A 16,623-nucleotide genomic window follows, 5' to 3' on the forward strand; every position below is an offset into this window, starting at 1 on the left:
TATATGCAAATGCATGTTCATGTGTAAATCTATCTTTATATGCACATGCATAAGTGTGTGTATTGCAAAGTCACAGTTGATTGAGGACACAGATTTCCAGGTCAGATTAAACCGCTTCCCCAACGAGAGCCCCCCATTCTCCTGGACACAAACACAGGATGTCCTTGATGGACACGGTGCTATTATCTAGCCAGCCAGCCAGCCACAGAGAAAAAACTTGGAGGGAATTGAGTTATTAGCTGGCCTGTGGGCTCGCAGTACATGAAACAATGCCACAACTAAGTTTAGCGTGGCCAAGAGAGGTAGTTTGTTACAATTCAAACGGTTATTATTCTCCCTTTTATTAATACTATCATTCCTTGTAATCAAGATTTGTAGAGGCAGGGAGGGTCTAGGGACAGTCAAACAATATGACTGATTATCAAAGGGGCTGCGATAACAGACTGTGTCTTCTGAAAAAGGTAGAAGTGACGAGGTACACAGGCGCCATTCAGTAAACAAAGGAAGAAATCATACAGAACCCTTGAGAAAATAACATCAACACTGTGGAATGATGGTGCATAGGGCCCTATCAATTCAGGTTGCAGCAGCGTGGGAGGCAGGAGTGAGGTATTTTCACATAATACATGGTTTGAAAATAATAGTTGATAGCATCTGGGAATAATCAGCCTGTATGCAATACCTGCAGGTCAATTCCCCTGTTTTGTATTCCCTTGCTGTAGTTTTTGTTCAAAGTGCATGTACCATTTACTGTTTCTTTCTAAAATTACACCAAGTGCTTCCTAGATTTGCAGTGTGTGTGTGTGTGTGTGTGTGTGTGTGTGTGTGTGTGTGTGAGTTGGAAACCTACCTGTGGATGGAAGAGTGGTGGTGAGGGCCTGAGGAACTTTTCCTTCAGAGCTCCTACAGGGTCGAGTAGCTTCCTCTTCTCCACCCTGCTGGACCAACAACGAGGCAGAGGGTTACGTACCAGGGTCAGATTCATCCACAGCCTCCAACCACACACTAACCACCAACTTCAATGTGTTCAATATTCAACGTGTATATAGAAAAGTTGCGATTGAAAGTGTAGAGAGTTAGTTTCTAGTCTAATCGGGGCTGAAATACCTGTATATGGGGTCCATGAAGAATGCTGAGGGTTTGGCGTAGTGCAGGGGTGGAGGCTGGTGAGGCTGTCCCTGCGGCTGCTGGTGCTGGGAGATGGAGGATTGGTGCAATGACTGAGAGTGGGGGTGTGGAAACCCAGCTGGGGTTTCATCCTTGATGGAGACCCCCTTCCCAACTCCATAGAGGTGGTTCTTTCTATTGTGTGGCTCGGTTGCCACACCATTATGACCACCTCGGCTCCGGCTGCCAATGCTGAGGTCCAGTGGCTGTTCTTCACCGCTCGGTAATGCTAAAGGTCCACTACTGCTTCGGGTACTACTGTTGGAGTTGGAGGCGTTTGTCGGGGTGGGAAGAGCTAACTTGGTCTCCTTGGGCTTTGTGGTTAGATCAAACGGTGACTCTACTGTGGGAGCAGGAGCCCCTGGCGCACCAGAAACTAACTTGTGTAGCTGCTCGCGGGGCGACTTGGGCTCTGCCTTAAAGAACATGTTAGGATTAAGGGCGCCGCGGTCAGCACCGAAGGGATAGAGGGAGTTGTGGAAGTTGGGCAGGAACTGGAAGGGAAACATGGAATGGTAGGGCAGTGGACCCATCTTCTTCTCCTGATGAAGACCGATCAAACCTGGACCAAAATATTTCTCAGCAATAGAGGCGATGGCTTTGATGGAATCTGTGGTAACTGCATTGGCGTTTGTAGCAGCGGGTGGGAGGGCCTGTTCGTCAGGGGGAGGGAAAAAGGAGTGTTGGGATGATGCAGAGGAGAAAAATGGACGATCAATTGTGAGGTTTCCTGAACTCGACACGGCTGCTATCAACGCACTGTTTGTGTCTTCTAACTGGGAGCCTTCTTGACTTGACATAGTCCCAGAGGGCTTCCTCCTTTTGCCGCTTCGTTCTCGTTCGCTCTCCCCATCGCTCTCAAGGTCAGAGCCGTCACCTGAAGCAGTACCAGTGGTGGTGTCCAAATCTGTCCCACTTGTGGTATTAACGTCTTCAAGATCACTACCATCAGACATGTCTGCCATCTTAGATTTCGGCTTCGCTTCGCTACTAGAAGTCAAATCCAGTTTGTTGTCTTTCTCTTTTTCTTCCCCCTGACTCAGACCGCTGCCTCCATTGCTGTTTGTTGAGCTGACCAGGGACAGCGGAGGTGCATCCAGGGGACTCCGAGGCAGCTTAACCTCCTGACTGCTGCTGCCCAGCGGGCTCTTTATTAACGGACTGGCTGGCAATAAAGGTGGTCGTGGATACAGTGATGGGGGGAAGATACCTGGAAAACCATGTGGGAGTGATGGGAACCCATGAGGTCCTGGGGAGAAGGGCAGGCCAGCGTGAGGGTGAGGTCGGGAGGGAAAGTAGTCAGTGAATCCTAAACCTGACTGGTTTAAACCTGCGAGGTGGGGATGATGGGACTTGGCCTTGGCCATGATGGGACTAGAGCTCATGGGGATGCCAGGGTTGAACATCCCTGCAGGAGAGCCGTAATGGTTTTTGCCCTCACAGAAGCGACGATGCTTGTTGAGGGAGGAGGTAGTGCTGAACAACTGCCCACAGTCCTTGCACTTGATCTGGGTACGGCAATCAGCATGCATGCGCTTGTGGCGACAGAGGTTTGAGAACTGGGTGTAGGATTTGTGGCACACCTCGCCTGGGGGAGCAAAAACACGCAGCCCATCAGGGCCTGGTTAAACCCATTTTAACACTGTCTCTAACTGTGTATACCAAATCAACTTCAACACACACAGCACATCTGAATCAAAACTGATGGTGAAATGACATGAGAAAAGGAAGGGGGCTGCTCTCTGTCAATAAAACCATAAAAATCACTTGTTCTGCAAACAGCTAAATCCTTCTTGATCGACTGTATAGCACTGTGATGTATTTTGCATTTATTTCACATTGTGATGTATTTCACTGGCAAATCACAGAACACATGCAAGTAAAAGTCAAAACATTCATGTGTATTCAATTACTTCAGAGAAAGAAAAAAACAAATTATGTATCAACATTATCTTTTCTTTTGTTTTCTAGGTAGTCTCACATAATCGAAGCCATATGTGATAAAGATTTGTTTGAAATAAAAAAAAAAGACAGAAGTGAACGGGTCAAATCTAATATTTACTGTGCATAATAAAATTAATAAGGAACACAAATATGTAAACAGGGTCAAAAAGTTGTACATGGAGGGGAAAGAAAAGAGCAGGATGTTGTAGAGGTAGATGAGGTAAAAAGAACAGAAGAACATAAAAGATAAAGCGATCAATAACTTCCAAAGCTTTCACTTACAGATAAAGGGTTTAACGCTGCTGTGGATGTGCTTATGCTGCTTGAGGCCCGACGAGGTGGCGAAGGTCTTGCCGCACTCGGGACACGTGTGAGCGCGCGCTCCCACGTGCTGGGAGCGGATGTGGCGCTGAAGGTTGCTGGGATCCGTGAACACCTGAAATTTGAAAAAAATGTATGGAAATATAAATGTAAGTAAATACAATATATTGCTTTTGTATGCATTTGCATTCTCATTGCTTTAATCTATCCATAAGGTATGATGTTTTTTTCCGAATGACAATATTTACATCCGGTACCGTTGTGGGTTAAAAAACAAAGACCAGCAGAATTTCTGAAGCAGATAGAGCCTGTGTGTCCTGTGCACAACTTACGTGCCGGGTATGCTGTACCTTATCACAGTTTTCACACTCAAAGCGCTTGCCACTGTCATGTGACATCTGGTGACGGATGAGGTTGGATTTCCAGTTGAAGGCTTTGGGGCACTGGTCACACTTGTATTCCCTCTCCTCTGTGTGGACTATCATGTGTTGGCCCAGACTTGATGAAGAGAGCACAAGTTCATCAGTGAAATCAATAAATCATGATGGACACTGAGGTGTAGTAGAAGATGTCGTCACATGTCTCCATGTACCTGTACTCGTTTGGGAAGATCTTCTCACAGTCTTTACACTCGTGGATCGGCTCATCGCTGTCCTCGCGTTCCTGTTTGAAGTCCTCTCTCAGTGTGTCGAAGATGGAGCCCCCGCTGGAGCACGAATACTTCTGGTGCCGCCGTAGCTCAAGTGTTGAGGAGAACAGCTCATCACAATCTTCACAGCGGTACATCTGCTCGTCTACACACACACACACACACACACACACACACATACACATACAGCCATCAGACAAATCAGCTCACTGAAATACATAATACACATTTGATTGGAATAATACAAATTCAAATGTTTTCATGGTTTTGTTAATTTTGGTGTGCAACTGGTAACAATTTATTTATTCCCCTCCACCATTAACAAACATTTCTTTCGTATTAATCAACATAAATTCAATTAATTAATTAAATCCACATAAATAAATTCTTCATAAACCAGATGTAGATTCCCAGAAAGGGACACATGGCAGCAGCTGATACTTCTTATAATTTACACTGTTGCTCTATCTACTTTGCATGTGAATAATGAAACAAGTGAGTGAGCGACGGGCACCCAAGTGTCTTCTCCCCACAGAAAAATAACTGTCGATAGCACTCAGCAGGAGCAACAATCTACTATATATCAGTGTGCTACTTACAGCTTAACAGACTCCCATTCAAAGAGCAGAAACAACTATCCTGCAATTGACATTCACATAAAATGGAAATCAATTAGCAGTGACATGTAGCCTTTATTAACACTGTTAATTGCTTGTTAAAGCAAGTCTTTGCATGAGACTGTAGGTGTAATAGCGCACAAGGGAAATGGTAGGGGCGGGTCTTCCCCTTCCATGTTGATAACCTTTACAATACTTCTCACCACCAAGGTCAAACGCATAAAACTCACGCCAGCTTTTTCAATAGCAAGTTCCTGAGTCAGACGCCAAGTTCAACAGATCAGGGGAAAGCCCAGCGGAGTGTCTTTGTGCAGGGGCATAAATGTGTGTATGTGTGTGTGTGTGTGTGTGTGTGTGTGTGTTTATGTGAGCGTTTTCCAAAAAAGAATGAGCCACAAGGAACAGAGGTAAGCAGGGCCACAGTGGCGCCGACCCCATGGTGATTTCAGCGCCAACCTGCCATACCCTCTTTGCCATGACCCAAGCAGCCAATGCCTGAGTCCCCCCCCCCTCAGACCTCCACCCCAGGTGTCCCAACATGCCATGCACACCCATCCATCATTTCAAGCAGCACTAAATGGGTTTATCCAAAATGACTTACAGTGCATTGCTCACCTGTTTTCTACTGCATGTGACCGTTTATCCAGCTGGAACTTCTTGGACACATTAAAAGGGCATTAGTGTAGCAACATCAGTGTTTCTAACCTTGGGGAGACGGATAAATGACCTTCTGCTCAATGGGCCATTACATTGAGCTCAAATGCTAAACTAACTAGCTCACTGTGACACCAGTGTGCACATATTTCATGAGGAGTTGGTCGTGATTTGCTGAGAGGCTCAAACTTCGCAGATCACCTTAAGAGCAGTTTTATGTTAGGTGGCTCATACACAACTACAAAAAACTTCACAGGATTTCTAATATGAGAAAATGTGTGAGTTAAAGAAAGTGCTTGCAAACTCCTCTTGCAACAGGAACATGGGTGTTGAGGTATCATCGGAGTGGAGAGTCAGGTGTCAGGGTCAGCGAGGATGCACGCAAATGAAAGAGCTTGCGTGCGTACATCAGCGTGCCTGTGTTTTTTCAGTCAGTCTGGTCTGGGCAGTTGGGTTGGGATGGGGCTGGAGGTGGGGGTGGAGGAGTTATAAAGGGGAGACTAATAGCTCTCTGGGAGACGAAGGGAAGCACAATTATGTGCAGTTTAGCAGCTAATCTGGGAGCATGGGTGAGGTCTCGGGGGACTCCTCAAGTCCTCTACTTCAAATTCCTTTCCGATAAGCCAGACACAGAGAGCAGGGCTGCAGTGCAAAGCTCCCACTCAGCCTGCGACCTCTCTCTCTCTCACTCAAACAAATACATGGAGACAAGCAAACCAAACACACATTCGTCCCTATAGTGAGTGGACCTCCACTGTCTCGCTTTGCCCTCCTCTCTATTCTCCTGTCTGGCCTCCAGACAACAAACACCTCAAATTGCAGATGAACTGCATTGCTTATTTTTGCAATACACAACGCCAAATGCTTTGGCTCTGACACACACATTCTGGCAGGTGGAAAGTCTCCCTTTTCCCCTCCGCCTGCCTCCCTTTCTTTATATTTCACATGCGTGCACACAGAGGAACTGAACAAATCATTTACAAGTCGCTCCATCTTTGACACACTCCTACAACATGCCAATCTGGCTCTTTTCAATGATCTAGCCTGCTTTGAGCTCCCGTTTCCTCCCGTCCCTTTGGCATGGAGAGCTGTGCATCATATAAAGGAGGGAGGGGGTTGGGGGTTTGAGGGGCTGGTGAATTGCTGAACATCGCACGAACATCTTGTTCTGCTCCCACCATTTTATAATCAATGACAAGTAAGAGTAATCAGATTTTTTTTTCTTTGGGTCTGTGGTTCCAGTTAGACTGGAAACACAACAAAACAATGTTACCTGACAACAGCAGTTCGCCACAATAAGTCCAAGATGTTTAAAGAAACACAGCGGAACTACGGCCCCTTTTACGCTTAAGTGAACTTTGAAAGAAAAGCCCGGATCGACATTGAGCAGCTGTCCAAGTTAGATGATGAGATAAAATATTGAACATATTAAGAGTGGCGTATAGAGACACGGTTGAAAGGTAGTGAGCGCAGTGAGTCGGGTTACCCACTCAGGGTGAGGGTGGTGGGGGGGTGGGGGTGGGCTGGGTGACGCACTTTGTAAGGTGAGCCAATTTGCAGCAATAACAGTTTGTACAGCCACAGCTCCAACGGATTTCGGTCTGTTAACGGAAACGCAATAATAATAATAATTTTTTAAAAAAACACTGAAATAAAATCATTAGATGGAGTTTAACGCGAAATTAATTTTAATTGACAGAACTGAGAAAAAAACGTACGCTAAAAGACGACTGTACTCATGACAGAAAGCGATTTCAGGCTGACATCATTCGTTTTTGTTTTTTTTTATTAAATAACAATTATTCAACAATAAAATAAGATGAGCCTATATATGAAAACAAACAAACAACAACAAAACAAAACAAAACAAACACTACATCCTAGAATCCCTTAGAGATCCGTTAAGTCCACTAAACCTTTCAGAAACGCTTCGGTTGAATTTCTGGGGAAAACTGAAAATTTGACTTAATAATTCTGAAATATTATTATCATTAAAAATATATATATTTATATTAACATGTGACCGATCAATAAAAAGCACAAAGTCTCAGCCTAAAGGTCGCGAGTGCTGCCGCAGTCCATGATGCGACCGGTTTATTATGATGTTTTCTCTTTGATCTTATTTCCCTTTATTAACAGAAAGGCTCTACTTTCGTCAGATGGATTAAATGCCAAAAAACACCGTCAGAGTGTTTCAGGCAAAGAGGCCGATCACACTGCAACACAGTGAGAGGACAATTCAGACCAGACTCTTAGGCTTCATTATTGGCAGGCTTATTCTAAGTGACAGGTCCGCTCCGGCCTACGGCCAGATGCTTTAATGCGGGATTTAATTCCATCTTGGACGTTTGCGGATAATTAACGTTCTTGAAGGAAAGTGGGGAAAAAGAAAAAAAAAGAAAAGAAATCTTGGATGGACGGACGGTGTCTTTATGTCGCCGACACACTAGCCGGGTTACAGAGTGTGCTGGCCGCCAAAGCAGCACAGGATGCAGGTTGGAGTTTGTTTAAAATGTGCGCTAATGACGCACATTAATCTTACCTTGTAGGTTGGGTGCCATGGATCCCTCGGGGAAAACACCGTCCTTCATATACACTAAAAGCTCCTCCCCTGCTTCAATGTCCCGCACTGCTTTATAGTAAATCTATGGAGAGAGAGAGAGGGAGAGAGAGAGGGAGAGAGAGATAGACTTTTAAACTAAGGTCAAGATGGTTTTAATAAGTCTGGACGCTCATATTATTATGGCAGTTAAAGGGAAGGGCCTTGTGTTGAAATCGATTATATTAGCATATTACCAAATATAGTTGGTATTACGAAAATAAAACATACTGCTTGCCCCAAAATAAACTCCATTACCCAGGCTGCAGCGGGGTCAAGCAAAGAGCATACAGGCCTGTCATCTGAAATATTCAAACAGGCCTATTTACAAGGCATTTGTGCTAATTAAAAGCCACGGTGTCAGAGAGGTTAATTCAATATAACCTACAACACAATCAGCCTTAATAAAACAAACATAAAAACATAAGACATATATACGAAAATTCCAGCATCACAAATCATTCAAACTTAACCATAACAATCAGCTTCTGAGTTCTTTCACAAAAAATTACACCAATATTGAAAAAGAGAAAGTGAAGACTAAATAAAGACAACACGCATGCTGCAGTAATGAGTGTAAACAGTCTGAATGAAACGAAAATAAACACCAAACAGCCCAGCTGCTCTACTGCGTTTTTATTTATTTACAGCTGCAGCAAACCGGGAAATGTCGACACAACACACAATAAATTTACCACAAGTTGCCTATTTTAGTGTGGAATACATCTAATTATTTCTACAAGTTTTTGTTGTTTGTGATTTAAGTAAAGGAAAAAAAATAAAAAATAATAATAATAATAAAAAAGAAATTGCAATATATAAGAAAAATTGAGGCCATTGAGTGTCCAGGCCTTCTCTTCTACAACATCTGTATCCAACATCTTTGGACAATCTGTGAACCAAATCAAGCTACAACACATTCACCTACAGTCTAAACACTGTTCATTCAACTAAGTCACAATGAGCAAGTTTTTAAGGGAAAATAAATAAACCGCAGCGCAAACTCTACTTCAAGCTCACAGAGACAATGTGGCACATCTGAACACATGGGGGCGCTCTGCACCAATTCAACAGTGGCACCACAGCGAGGAAGGCAGAGCACACGCATTCATAGACACACACACTCACTCACACACGCGAAATCATACAGATAAACACAGAGGAGAAGGCTGGTGAAAATAACTTTGAAGACATAGTGAGCTTAAGATGAGACCAGGAGCAGGGTAAAAAATATTATTATTATTATGAGTATTATTAATATTATTATCATTGTTATTATTAATATTATTATTATTATTATTATTCATAATAATACCAACAACAGCAACAGTTAGACTACGGCTGCAGACGCAGAAGTCTCTTTCTAATTTTTGTCGACCTGACCTTTCTTTTCTCCGTGAGTCGGAAGAGTTGAGAAAGTTGCGCGGCGCTGCGGAGAGCCTCCAGCTGCAGTAGCACTTCAGTCCCGGTGGAGTTGGCGACACAACCCATAATAGGTCTATCGGAGAGGGAGCGGGGCGCAGCAGCGGACGGGGCCGAGGAGAGGGGGTCGCGGAGCGGCGAGGCGCGCTGCGGACGGACGGTAACGGTTCCCTCTGGCTGGGATGAAGCCCGGCGCTCCTCCGCTGGGTTTACTCTCTGATCTAGTCACCGAGCGCGTCTTTGATGATGATGATGAGTCGCTCTCTCTCTCTCTCTCTCTTTCGGACTCTCTCCCTCTCTCTCATTAGTGATTCCCTATTGCCCCTTGGTGCTCTCTCTGTTACCCGTCGGCCACTCCTCCTCGTCTTATCTCCAGCCAAAAGGATTGAGGGATCTGCGGCGCAGACCCCTCCCCGCATCTCCGATCCCAGCCGCCGCTCTGACCGCCTGATAAATCTATTATTGATGTAAATGATGGATAAAACAGTCTGACGGTCTTGTACTCACTCTATTACTCTGTCACACACGCACCAGCATGGACAGACAGATAAACAGGCCTAGTATTGATATGTATGTTTAACAATATAATATTAATAATTTCGTTTACTCTCTTCCTGTCTGGCCTCAACGTTAACAACTATTTCTTTCAGTCTGAGGTCAAGTTTGATTTAAGTGGCGTGAAAACAACAACTTGGTAAAGTTAGATATTAATATAACTTGGTGGTTGTTGTTGTTGTTGAAAATGTCTCTTTTTATTCCTTTATCATGAAACAGTTTTTTTTAAGGTAGTAATTATTCATATAATATGATTTTTTTTCCTCCCTCAAAATCATTTAAATTTTATTTGTTGCGAATTAAAATTAGACAGACCCTGCAGGAGACATGATAGGAATATTTGCACTGGAAAAAACATTAATAGTTTATTAAAGATGAACAACATTGCAATATTGTGTCATTTTATAGGCCATGTAATATATCTGCTACTCTGTTTATTTTACAGCTGATAAAATAGCTTGTTAATAATAACACATCTTCCTTCTTTTATGACAAGATTATAGAGGAGCAAATATATTTTTTCTTTGTGGAGAATATTGCCAGTAAATGAATAAGGAATTTTTAATTAATATTTTTGTTTACAGCATTTTAAGTTTTTATGTATCTTTATATTTATCTATATCTGTGTGTGTGTGTGTGTGTGTGTGTGTGTGTACTCTACAGTAAGGCCTACACACACAGACCTGTTTTGACCTCTTCCCATCCCTGTCCAGTGTTCAGAGACAGATGTCTCATTGATCAATGCCAGCCGTAGGGCCCGCAATAATCCCCCACTGTGGCCTCATACACACTCTCTCTCTCACACACACACACACACCAGACACACACATGATCACACAACAGTGTCCATCTATTGATGGATCCATTTGGGGGTAGAAGGGCAGATGAAACAGTGTCGGAAGGGCCTCCACTCCAATCCACAAAAGATGAAGCACTGACAAGAAGGTGGACAAGGTTCATCTTCTTTTCAAACCCCCGTCTCCTGCCCACGCAGCTCACACACACACATGCACGTACACACTCACACACTCACTCACTCACTGCGCAGTCTCAGCCGTTCATCACTTGCAGCGACTTGGCCTCAGAACCACTGAATGCTCTCGATTTACACACCAGTTTTGGGTGATTGTTGGCAATCTTAATGAATTGGAACTGCTATAGACACTTTCTCTCTCACTCACTCTCTCTCTTTCTCTCTCTCTCCCTCTCTCACACACACACACACAGTAAACTGTTGATTTGCCTTGTTTTCTGGCCACCATTTAAGGAGCCTGCATATTGAATTAAGAAACTGCAAACAGGATTAAGTGAGAACAGTCGTTTTGAAACAGTCGACTGATAAGAAAATAACACAGCTCTCTGCAGAGACTATGCACAAAGCACTAGAACGTTTCTCTGACACACACACACACACACTGCTTTTTCTAGAACAAAAAACAAAAAAAACAAAACAACATAGCCTCTAAAATATTGTGTCCAGAGCACCTCCGTGCCAAATGTATATAGAAACACATACAAAAAAGGATCTAAATTATTCATGGTCAGGCATACATTTGTTCATCTTACATCATTAATGACAAACAAATAAACAAATGAATTATCCACTTGCTTTTTAAAAGGTTACTCTGTGCATTTGAATTTGCTCTGTGTGCATATTTCCATAAACTCATGTATTGTGCATGCTGATACAAAAAAAAAAAAAAATCACTGAATAGTCTGTTGAATTATACATTTTAGCACTGAGTGGCTGTATATGTATGTGTGTGCGGTGTTTGTAAATAAATGATAGGGTCATACCTGTGAGCCACTACACCAAACAACTGGTCAGGTAAACAAAAGCAAAGCCATTCTCTAAGTACAAAAAAAAACACAAAATGCATTAAAAAGCAATTGTGCACGTGGCCTTTTCCTGCGTCAGATAATTCTTCACAATTTTCACCAGTGCCCTGATTCTTTCTTTGACATTGTGTGGCAGTGGCAGGGGGCACTGATGTGAAAATCTTAAAAGGATTAGGCAGGTTGGTGTTGCCAGCCAATTGGTGCTTGTCAATCTCGGAGGCCCCTGTGCGTTCCCTCTCTTACTTGGTCCAAGCCCTCTTTCTCTCTATCGGTGAGGCTTAATGTCTGAAGCTTAAATGGCCACACTAGCCTGTCCCCTTGGTGTGACAGAGTGACAGGTGGCAGATCAAGACATGAGGACAGAGAGAGAAGACAAAGACGGCGAGGAACAGGCGGCTCGAGGCCGAGACAGGAGGGGGAGAGAGAGAGTGGTGTAGGCAGGGATTAGGAAACAAATACGAGCAGAGTGACAGGAATGTGGAAACATACACAGGCGAGTCATATGGATGCATTCGGATGCTGTCATATCGCCATCGTGTCTCATGCTCCCGTGCCTCTTGTTCTCCTGTCCTGCTTTTGTTTCCTGGGATTTGTTTTGAGCAGACAAGTCTTCATTCTCCTGTGTTGTGTTAAAATCCTGAACTCATTGTTAAGTTATCAAAATTGCCCGAGCTGAACTGAGTGTGGGAAATGTGTGTCAAATAATGGCAGAGAAACACCACTGGTGTTTCATTTGCAGAAAGTGGGACAAGAGTCAGCAGCGCAGAGCAGAAAAAAAGTCGGAAAAGTAGCGAGTCTGCAGGACAAACAGAAACATGGAGAAATATGCTAATACACTGCAGCAGTAAACTGTGGCACACACATTGCACGGGGTTGGGGTTAGGGCCTAGTTAAGCAGTTGGGGTTTTATGGGCACTGACTGGGAATCTTTCCAAAAGTATCTGATGCCTTACCGAAGTTTCTTCAGAGAGAGTGAGAGTGAGAGAGTAAGGATGGGGCAGAAGAAGCAAGAAGGGAGAGAAGACGACTGGGCCTTGGATAATGGTTATTATGGGACTCCAGAGTGTCAGGCTATTCTTCAGCCTCTTTACATGGGTCATTTCCTAACAGCACTGGCAACTGGCCAAGCCACAGCCACACAATAGAGCCATTCCTTGGCCATTACCAGTGTGCACATTTTGCTGCTACCACACACACACACACACACACACACACACACACACACACACACACACACACACACAAGGGTCAACTCTTGGTGGACGGGAAGCAATAACAGCCACTCCCCCCCTCGCTCCTCGCTTCTTGCAACAACTTGATAACTCGGTCGTGTTTCTCTCTTCATACTTGGACAACAAATCCAGCTGGGACGTCTCTAAAGATGTCACTCACCTGGTCTCCGGTGAGGTGACAGGCGCTGAGGTTCTGCTCCTCAAATGACGGTGCAGAGCGGACGTATTTGAGCCAGCTGTTGCTGGTGGCGTCCGGGCCTGTGTCCAGCGCAAACTTGACGTTGCCCATGTCATCCACCACCTGTTGGAGAAAGACAAGTTAGACCAAAATAGGGAAAAGAAAACATTTTCATGGCAAACAATTATGTTATCGTCTGGTAATGTTGTAACGCGAAAGTATTTCTCACAGTGCAACTTTCCAAGAAGCTTCTAGGAAGATTAAAATGTAAAATTTTGAACTGGGCACATTTGGGGGTAAGAAGGCAATGCCAGGAGTTTGATGTTAGTCAACCTTTAGACACACGGAGGCAACATGTCAGTGGGTGTTAGGGCCACCTAACCTTGTTAATCCCAACAGCTTGAAAAGGAAAGAGGGAAAGGAGAGGGGAGTAGACAAACTGTGGCCTCTTTCACTTGTCTAAAGACTTTCTCTGGCACATATTGATCACCTTTTGTAACCCCTACACCCCCCTGAGACTCCGAGAGCGGGTTTCATGTTACGTGCTTTCACAGAGAATGAAGGAGGATGGAGATAGAAGTGAAGAAGGAAGAGGAGGAGGAGGAGGAGAGGAAGAGAAGAGGGGCTTATTGTGGAGCGAAAATCAGGAAGAAATAACAAAGCTTTATGTTTTGCTGAAGAGAAAAATTGAGCCTCAGTCTTCACAAAGTTGGAAATTAGGAATTGTGGAGGAGAACTTTTAAGTACAAGTTCTAAGATTTGATAAAACAACACCCAAATATTTTCTAGATAACAATTAGAAGTTTATAACAAGAAAAAGAAAAGAAAAGGAAAGCAACAGTTTAAAAAGACAGAAATGTTGTCTGTTGTCTTCTGCTTCTGCATTTGTATGTGTGCATTGTCATCTAGTGTGTGTGCTGGAGTGTGATGGTTCTGGGGAACACGGGGGTGGCTCCGCTGAAAACCCCCTGAACCCCCTTCACGGAGCCGGGGTTGAAGCTCCAATTTCTCCCCCCACGCTGCATGTAATACTGAGCCTGTGTGAATCCTCCAGGGAGAGGTGCACTGAGACAGAGCAACTCCTCTAATTACAACTCCCAATCAACCTGGTCCGAGTTCAGCGCTGACCTCTAGCTCGACTCTCTGCGCTCCTAATCACAGTCAAATGTCTGCTGAAGGAAATCAAGGTGTGATGGAGAAGAACCAACTAACCAACTGACGTTTTTAGATGTGCCAGGTTCGTGAACTCCACTAACTGGCAGCTTCTCTAAAGGCATGGCGGTGTTTTTCTCCCCAGCTCGTAAAGTGTGAATGGTCATGTTCTTGTTGTCTGGTCGAGCGCATGCGGAAGGTGTATTTTTGCGGGTGGGGGTGCAGGTGCCAAGTTTGGTGAGTAAATATATATGTAAAGGATCTGGTCGGAGGTGTGGAAGAACTGCCGTGTTCTTGTTTGTATGAATACGGTAACCGTTCGAGGCCAACGCACGATTGAAGTAACAGCTTGAGGTAACGGCAATGTTGTGCTAGTTTTGATCCAAGGTGTGAGTAAAACTATGCATGCTTTAAGAATAACAATGCCTGTTAGAGCCATGGCTAAAAATAATGAATCAAACCTAGATTTATGTTGAAAAAAACTGTGGCTACTGCTTATGTAAATGTATTTGCTGATTGTGAGAGTGGAAAAACAGACTGTTTATGCAAATGAAATTCTTCTTGTTATGTTTTTTTATATATATATATCACACATATAGATACTCAGAAGCAAATAATGTGAAAACATCCACTGGAAGAGTTGATGAAATAAAACTAGATCTATATTTATAGCTGCGGCCTCTTCTGCTTCCAGTTTATAACTTAAAACACTCGGCTTGATCGAGGCCAGGCTTTTATTTATGTGTGAAAACACTCACTGAAAACTAACCAGGCACACACTTTGAAACACACACACACACACACACACACACACACACACACACACACCACCCAATATCCTTTTCTGCAGGTGGGGGAGTCAGAGTGCACTTGTCACAGCGTTGTTGGGGAGCTGCGACAGGTATTTCGAACAGGTTATATGAACACATGGAGAAGAACTGAGATCCAGGTGCAGTAAAGGTGGATTATTCCCTTTTTTTCAGGTGTGTGAAGGGAGGTGGGGAAGTTTAACTCTGAGCAGACTGACATATGTGTGAATACTGCCAAACAACCATATAGCATGGTAGTATTCATACACACACACACACACCCCCCCAACACCCCTCCTCCCTTCTCTACACACACCCCAGGGTCTGATCATAGGCGTAATGAGCAGCAGACCTGAGTGTGTTGTGTGTGTGTGTGTGTGTGTGTGTGTGTGTGTGTGTGTGTGTGTTGTCTGGGAGGCCTGCTAACACCCTGTCTCCGGGTGGAAGCCTGATTTATAAGGCTTCAAATGAGGTGCAACAGAGAAGGAGAGCCAGAACAAGCCCACGGCTGATTGTTTGTTTATTTACCTTTCTTTTTCAGCCCCCCACACCCCACCCACCCCCCCTTCCCTCACCTCCTCCCTACGTCATGTGGGCCAGGAGGACCTGGCTGAAAATCATCGGTTCCACGTGCGTTTTCAACAAAACAAAAGCACACCTGACTACTTCTCCCATAAACCTCTTTCCTTGCTCCATCTTCACATCAGATGCTGAAGTAGTGAAATAGAAAATAGACTCTTTCTCATTCTGCTCATCCATTGACTCCCATCATTTACTGAGCCTACTCCTCTGCAGAATTAAAGAGTACTTCTGTGCAAGTTCTAGTTTCATAGTTTTCTGACAATCATTCCTTTCAGTAATAATTGTTGTAATCTGGGAAACAGGGTGAAACTGCAAAAAAAAGAAGAAATTTTGACAATAGCAGTTCAGTGATCAAACAGCTTTGAAACAAAAATAAGCCTGTAGTTGGCCAAACTCACTGTAGAGAGAAAATTAAAGTGAAGCATAAAGTTATTACTCAAACTGCCCATTTTTAACCTCAGCCACTGTTCACAGATTGATTTCCTGCTTCGACTTTGTTCAACAAACTCCTGCAGTTAGAAGCACATTGTTTTTCGTGTGACAAGTGTGAGTGTGGTCACTTTTGATTTCACATTCAAGAAGATAATGGTTAAATAATAAATAATGTGGTTGACCTGTTTGTTTCTTGCCCTGTCACGCCTTGTTGTGATCATTTCTAGATCTCCTTGAGTACAGATTTAGATAATGACAAAACTTATGACACAATTAAAATTTAAAAAACAGTCATCCTTTTGATGTTCATTCATATTTTCATTCACAACAACACTACATCACTAACTAAAAATGCATTTAAATAGTTTGATTTCAGAGCTGGATCTAGTTTTTTTTTTTTTTTTTTTACTTAACAGCACCAGAAAGTAACTCATTTGACACACACGCACGCACACACGAGCACAGACACAA

General features: G+C 43.7%; 1 protein-coding gene across 29 annotated transcripts in view; it reads right to left on the bottom strand.

The window, feature by feature from the left end:
* Positions 1–16,623, bottom strand: part of prdm16 (PR domain containing 16) — a 175,146-nt gene that overhangs the window by 12,577 nt on the left and 145,946 nt on the right. For 6 of the 29 annotated variants that reach the window (XM_085781547.1, XM_085781558.1, XM_085781548.1 and 3 more), the window contains exons 4-10: positions 13,160–13,300; positions 7,895–7,997; positions 4,025–4,226; positions 3,765–3,930; positions 3,394–3,547; positions 1,108–2,755; positions 851–938 (exon numbers count right to left, since the gene is read on the bottom strand). In XM_085781547.1, the coding sequence (XP_085637673.1) occupies positions 851–938; positions 1,108–2,755; positions 3,394–3,547; positions 3,765–3,930; positions 4,025–4,226; positions 7,895–7,997; positions 13,160–13,300 (2,502 nt within the window). Of the gene's footprint in view, positions 1–850; positions 939–1,107; positions 2,789–3,393; positions 3,548–3,764; positions 3,931–4,024; positions 4,227–7,894; positions 7,998–9,334; positions 9,758–13,159; positions 13,301–16,623 lie in introns of those variants that run through there. The other 23 variants (XM_085781549.1, XM_085781560.1, XM_085781561.1 and 20 more) reach the window with 11 other exon arrangements.

This window comes from Trachurus japonicus, chromosome 7, assembly GCF_045865225.1.
Source record: "Trachurus japonicus isolate A0001 chromosome 7, Traja_1.0".
In the NCBI taxonomy this organism is placed as follows: domain Eukaryota; kingdom Metazoa; phylum Chordata; class Actinopteri; order Carangiformes; family Carangidae; genus Trachurus; species Trachurus japonicus.